The 6,699-nt window shown below is 40.1% G+C and overlaps 1 protein-coding gene across 1 annotated transcript in view; it reads right to left on the reverse strand.

The window, feature by feature from the left end:
• TNRC6A (trinucleotide repeat containing 6A) overlaps window positions 1-6,699 on the reverse strand; it is an 86,672-nt gene that overhangs the window by 20,523 nt on the left and 59,450 nt on the right. The window contains 2 exon segments of the mRNA XM_010002596.1: window positions 2,115-2,162; window positions 6,148-6,483. Of these exon segments, the coding sequence (XP_010000898.1) occupies window positions 2,115-2,162; window positions 6,148-6,483 (384 nt within the window).

Here is a 6,699-nt window from a genome sequence, read left to right on the forward strand (position 1 = left end):
CCTGATGTGGTTTGTGTGCAGGCAGGACTGACCATGCTGAGGAGAAGCAGGGTCATGTAGATTGAAAACGAGACCTTGCTTCAGTGCTTCCATCTCTCAAAAGGAATTTGAGAACACAATGACAAACAGATAACCTCACATTTTAAAACAGAGTAACAAATTTTAACTACTACAGTATTTGAATTTAAGATCTTGATCTACAGGAAATGGGAAGGACCAAAGTAGCTTTAGGAACATTTAAGTTCCTATGGACAGTTTACTAAGTTTTACATTGACACAAAAAGTTCTGGTGTATTTTTAATTGATTTTAAATAAATACTATTCATTCTACAGAAAAAAAGAATCTAGCCAAAGACCCTGCCTCCAAGGGTACACGGCCTGGAGCAGCAGAGATCACTGCTCCTCTACCATCCAGGGGGACAGAAGCTTCAGAGAGTTGAAACAATCAGTTAAGTTTCCCATAGGAACTACAACATGAGAAACAAGGATGCTGGCAAAGTGCTTTGGAACAGGGAGTAGCAGAAAAAGACCCGTGGAACGTAGAAACAGGGCAAGAGAATCAATATCATCAAAAGCAGCCCTACCAAAACAAAACCTTGATTACACAAACATTATCCCAAAACCAGGATCAATTTTAAAAACGCCACTGAAGTACACAGATGGCAAACAGGCTGAATTCAGTGTGAGGAAAGATGCAGGTCATGATTACAAGCAAGAGCGAAACAGTAAACAAACCCCTATTTGCAGAGCAAGAGAATGCATACAAAGAAAGCTTGTATTTATTAGAATTCCTTTATCCTAACTTAGATGTGATATGCAGTTTGTAATAAGCCAATACACAAACAGCACATAATGACTGATTGCCAGTCATTTGGCATTTTAGCCTATTACATACAAAACCACCTTAACTAACAGTCTTTGTCCTGGACATAACTGCATGCTAGTGATTTCTAGTATGCCCTGCTGTTCTGAAATATTCCTTTCTGAATCTCCAGAGCCCACAAACTTCTGAGACTGAGTACACAAATACTGAATAGGCAAGCCATTATCTCTGCTTTTTTGTATCTGGCAGAGGCCACAAAAACACTCTCAAAATTGAAAAAACATCACAGCTGACAGACTACACTTGGTGCACAGCAAAAGCAGCCAGTAACAACCTTTAGCTCCACTTTTGGATTTCTCCCCAAAACTATTTAGAAGCTGCAACTGAACTTCTGTTGCTTAAATCCTGGACACAGGAAAAACCTTACACAAACCTGAGATTCTTGAAAGTCAGTATTCTGCTACATTTTTTCCAATTATTTGCAATGCAGTAATTTAATACTTTCTAGCCATTGTGTTACCCCCGTGGGAAATGTTTGCAGGAAACTGTATATATTTTCTAAAGTAGTTTGTTTGTTTTAAAATACCATGGCATGTTTGAAATAAAACAGTAGCATTGAGAAGTGTAAATTAAGAAATACCTGAAACTTGCTCCCTCTGTCTCCTTTTCCACTTCCAGTACACACTGGTACCCAACAGACTGCCAATACTCTACCTTCCCAGTAATTGTGCACCTTTGGTCCTTATGAAAAAATGCATTTTAGTAGTAAATAAGCTTTCCAGCTTTTAGTAAACAATTACCAATTAACAAAACCAGAAAAATAAAACCTGTTTGTTAACATCATATGTTTATCTGTGGTACAGAAAAAGGTCCTGAAATCTGTTTGTCTTCTTCAAGTACTCCACCCCAAGAATTAGTAGATGTTTGCCTCCCCTAAAAGTCTCCAAACTGTAAATGCAGGACAGGAAAGCTGCCAGGACAAGGGTAGTGTCCCTCTGCACCCAACCCAGCACAAGTGGTGCCTCTCCTAAAAGGGACTGTCCTGTACTCTCTGTCCCCTCTCCAAGCAGTGGCCCTGTGCCAGACCAAGCTCCCCTGCAGCACTGACCCAATGCAGCATGCGATGGCACAGAGTGGGCTTCAGCCAGCCAGTCACACAGCACATGCTAATGAAAAACAAAAGCCAAAGAATAAAAAAAAAATAAATTACAAAATAAGACAAAATTGTGTGAGACATGTAACTACTACAAACACACACAGTCCAAAAAAAGGTGAGATTGAAATAGCTAACCTGACTGGTTAGGGGAGTGGCTCACCAAGTCCCGAATGGGAGGCATGCCTACAAAGAAGAAAGGAAGAACATTACAGAATTATTACTTCAGTAAACTAGCCCTTTGAGAACAGTCCCAAATCCACTCATTACCTATAAGCAATCCCCTTTTTCTCAGGAAAGGTCCACCTCCCAGCAAAGAGCCCTATCAAGCTCCCTGACAGGCTTTGCACTGGACTGAGCACCTACAGGGAAGGGACCCACAGCAAATCCACCTTTTGGATTGAATTCTGAGCAATTCTGCTGCTCTTACTAAACACTGCCACTACTAGTTAGTTTTTATGCACTTGGCATATAATGAACCAATTTAACATGTCCTTAATTTTAAAATTTTGATTTCTATAAAAAAAGGAAGAATTTATAGTCATAGAAACCAAAACCAGTTAATTTTTGACTGTACTAACTTAGACTTTCTGAGGTCAGCCCTGAAGTTGAAGCAAGTCCTTACCAGGTCTCTCAACAGCATGCTTTCTCCACCTGAAAGTCATTATTTTGCTACGTGATTTTAGCAAACAAATAGCTAAGTAGGGTCCAACTCTGATTTACCCTAAGTGTGCAGAGCAAATCTTCACTGACCACTCCGATAACTTCCTCCTGAGTTTCCTATAGACAGTGAGTAAGTTAACACTACAAATTCACTAAGTTTACAACCGAAGATCACAACTGTTACATTTAAGGCAACCTCCACGACTAACTGCAAATCCTAACTGCTCACTTCTTCCCTTAGTCCTACAATAGCCAAGAAAACCCCCTAAAGTGGCAGGAACAGTGTCTTGCTTCCAAAGGCTCTGGCTCTAACTACTTTTTGCAGCTCTGCTGAGAGATGCACAAGGATAAAGCAAGACCTGCTCGAGTCCATGGAGGAATCCAAGTCACTGGAGTCACACCAGGAGCCTGATGGTTCTCTCCTGTTTTATTCTGTCCTACAGTAGTAAGCCATTAATGCTGGCAAGTATTTTAGTTCAGTATATAAATAATTTCATTGTAGAATAACCACTTGACTATTCTGATGTGTTACAAAGCACAGAGCAAATACAGACACACTGCAGCACTCATGACCTTTCATGTGGAGTTTACATAGGGGGGGAAAATTTCAGTAAAGGAAACAACTGAATTGGGTATGAAAATGGTCTGATAAAGAGCTACTTGTGTAGTCTTCTTAAAATAACCATCTTGTTACAAGACTGTTATCTCTTTCACAAGTACTGCATGGTCTTCATTAAAAAAATATGTCAAATGTTAAAAAAACAGGAGGGAAAAAGCCCCAAGACACAGGATTATCCCTTCTTAAACGTTACTTCTAAACAAACTAGGTTAAATTTCGAAACAGAAGATGGCTGCTCACACAAATCACAAGAGTTGGGTTTTTTTGGCCCATTGATATAATTAAAAAATTCTCCAATACCAAAGATTTAAAAACTTACAGTGGCAGGGAAATGAAAGGAAAACTAAATTTAGCAGGATTTGTGTTCTCTGGCTTTGACAAAGCACCTACCAAGCAACTATAACCCCACCCCGAGGTGTGTCAGGGAATGGCAGGTGCAAGTGGAACCATTATCCATATTAGCAATTTTGACTGCAACATTTCAAGCTAGTTTTTCTTTCAGCCCTAAAAATATAGATCCCAACATCCACTAAATAATGCTTTGAAACAGCCAAGAACTTAAATCTTCAAAGATGTTCTGTTAAGTTATAAAATCTGTTAGCCCAATGGCCTATACATGGATATTCTTTCAATAGGAAGGGATCTGCAGATTATGTCAAACTTCCTGAGATTTCTCATTTCAGAAATAACAAGTACCTAGAAGCTGCAGTTGGAGACAGAAAGAGGAACCAAGGAGAGTGAATGAATTAAGACAGAGAGGCTAACAATACCACTACTTCTTTTCAGATACCAAGGTGTCAAAAGACATTAAGTCCATTAAGTCACTCTTGCAAGCTGCTGGGCTATGGCCACCTCCCCATTACCTCACAGGCAATTAATCAGACCAGACTTTGAATCAGTTACAAAAATTCAGCACGGAAAAATTATTTTCTTTCACATTCTCATCTTAACTACATTTCTCAAAGAACATGACAACACACCCAAACTAGACATTACCCCTAGTTATTTGAGAGGAAGGAGATTTCTCAGGCATAGAGGTACTCAGGCCCCAAGCAAGGAGATCCTGGCTGCCCATCCCCAGGTGTGGGCTCTGACTGGTCTGACTGGGCACATGGGAAGGCCCCAAGCACAGCACACAGTGGGCAGGGACTCAGCAGGATGCTACCGACAACACACACATTTTATTCAGATGGGAAAGGGATTTGGTAAAATTTTCTCCTAAAGGCTCCCAGAACCTTTTAGTTACCAACTGGACATATTGAGATATTATTCAAATAATTAACACGTTATCCAAACCACAGAACTCCCAGCAAAGCACCTGGCTCAGGCACTCAGGTCAGCCCCATGGCTGCACCGTGCGGGGACACCCCGACACCTCCAGCCGAGGGGTTCTCCAGCTACACCAGCCCAGTATCAGGAAGAATGCAGTAACAAATGGGAACCCAACTAATTAAATACTGGGTGGGCATTCACAATCAGGAAATGAAAGGCAGTATCCTCAAAAAACCCTCTGGACACAGTGAGAAGGTTTAACAGGTTCTATAGAGAATAATACTTCTTAGATGAGTTTAGATGTGGATTTTATGAAAATCACTATTTGCTGCCATCCAATTTGCCCAGCAGAGGATATATGCTGGAGAAAAAGTTTCATATTAGAAGCAAGTATATGAAATGTTACATCAAACCTGACTATAGACAGGAAGAAAATTATACAGGTGAAGCGAAGATAGAACTGCTTAAAAATAACTTGTTGGAATGGTAAAGAGTTCTATCAACACCTTACAAAATAATACTGGAAAGTAGTGTCAGAAACATTCCTCAAGGGGGATATGGATAAACTGCTTCCAATGCTTTGATTGTTTACTTTCATTTTAAATACTGCTTAATCAGAACAGCTCAAAATTTAAATAAAACTGGAAATATCAAGGCTATTTTCCAGAAACCTTCTCAGTAAAGTCTGTGGTAGGAGTCACATCCTTTGCTATGTAGAATACACTACTTTTGAGAAACACCAGGAATTCAGTAAAGCTTCAGAAGAAACTACCTGCAGTGCATTATCACTATGTGCACATAAAAAACTATGTCCGACATATTGTTAGGATACACTAATACCAAATTCCTTTGAAAAACCCAGATACCTGCAAAAAAAGTTACTTTTTTCCAGCCAAAAATAGACTAAAAAGAATTCCCTGAACTGCATGCTAGTACGTCCACTGAACAGCAAGTTACGCACATGTAACTGGTAAGTGTACTGCTCTTAAAAGGGCATTTGAAGAGAATGCATAACAAGCCAAAATAATACAGGATAATTACACTTAAATAGTAATAAAGGTAAAGGTCGATCCATTTTGTAAGACAACCAGGCTTCAGGAAAATGAACACAAAATCTCTGACCTAACAACAAAAATAAATTCTGATACTCTGAACAATCTGTAGCTCAGCTGTAGCTCTAGATGGGAGGAAAAAAATATCTTGAGATGCTTTTCAGAATGCTCTGGGAACTGCCCCTCCCTCCTGGAGAGACCTATACATCAAAACTGGATGCAAAAAATATGCTTCAGAGCATGAACATGCTTGGATCACTTATAAGGATGAAGACTGGAAATTCAGAACACAGCAGTGGTCACACTGGCTTTGCTATCTGTTCAAACAAGACATGTCTACTGTACAACCACTGGCAGCAACGAGCAACTAAGATGTCTTAAGTTTCAGTATGAAACTTGCACAAAGATGGCTGAAACCATCCCATAATATTTAGCTACAACACATGAAAATATCACATTACAGCTTACATTTCAAGTTCAAATAATATTAGCTCAAATATCTCACTGATAAATTGATTTGAACTATTGGATTTGAGATAAAGGAAACAAAGTACATCCCCCTCACCTGGCTGTTTTTTGCTGTTGTTCGGCACTTCTCCGTTGGTCACTGGCTGGTTATTTGTGACAGTGCTGCCTCCTGACTGGCCGTTTAATACTTTAGGAGTAGATCCCAGGTTTGCAGCTATACCAGGTAACTGCTGACCTCGTTTCAGAAGCTGTTTCTGTTCCTGGTGTCGGAATCGTGGTGGTACTTCACGAGGAGGGTATCGAGGCAAGGTCTGCTGCTGCTGACTGTTGGCTGTGGCCCGCTTGGCATTATTATTAGTGCTGGTTACTGTGGAAGTGCCGTTAGAGGTGACAGGCTGAGGCTGGCTTACACTTGTCTTTGTTTGTTCTGGCACTACCCCCACCCCCAAAAAAAAGAAAGTTGGACAAAGTTATTCATCAGAACAGCAACTTAAAAAAATGAAGACTAAGTCAGTATTTTTAGATGTGCTTATATATTCTGTAACTGCAGCATTTTTCCTGATCAAGTTGCAACTCGTTCCCGATTAGAAGCTCTATTACCCCATCATCACACGGCTCGAGTGGCACAGATTTGGAAGAAGGAATGTCT

This window comes from Chaetura pelagica, unplaced genomic scaffold, assembly GCF_000747805.2.
Source record: "Chaetura pelagica isolate M959 unplaced genomic scaffold, ChaPel_1.0 scaffold438, whole genome shotgun sequence".
NCBI lineage: Eukaryota > Metazoa > Chordata > Aves > Apodiformes > Apodidae > Chaetura > Chaetura pelagica.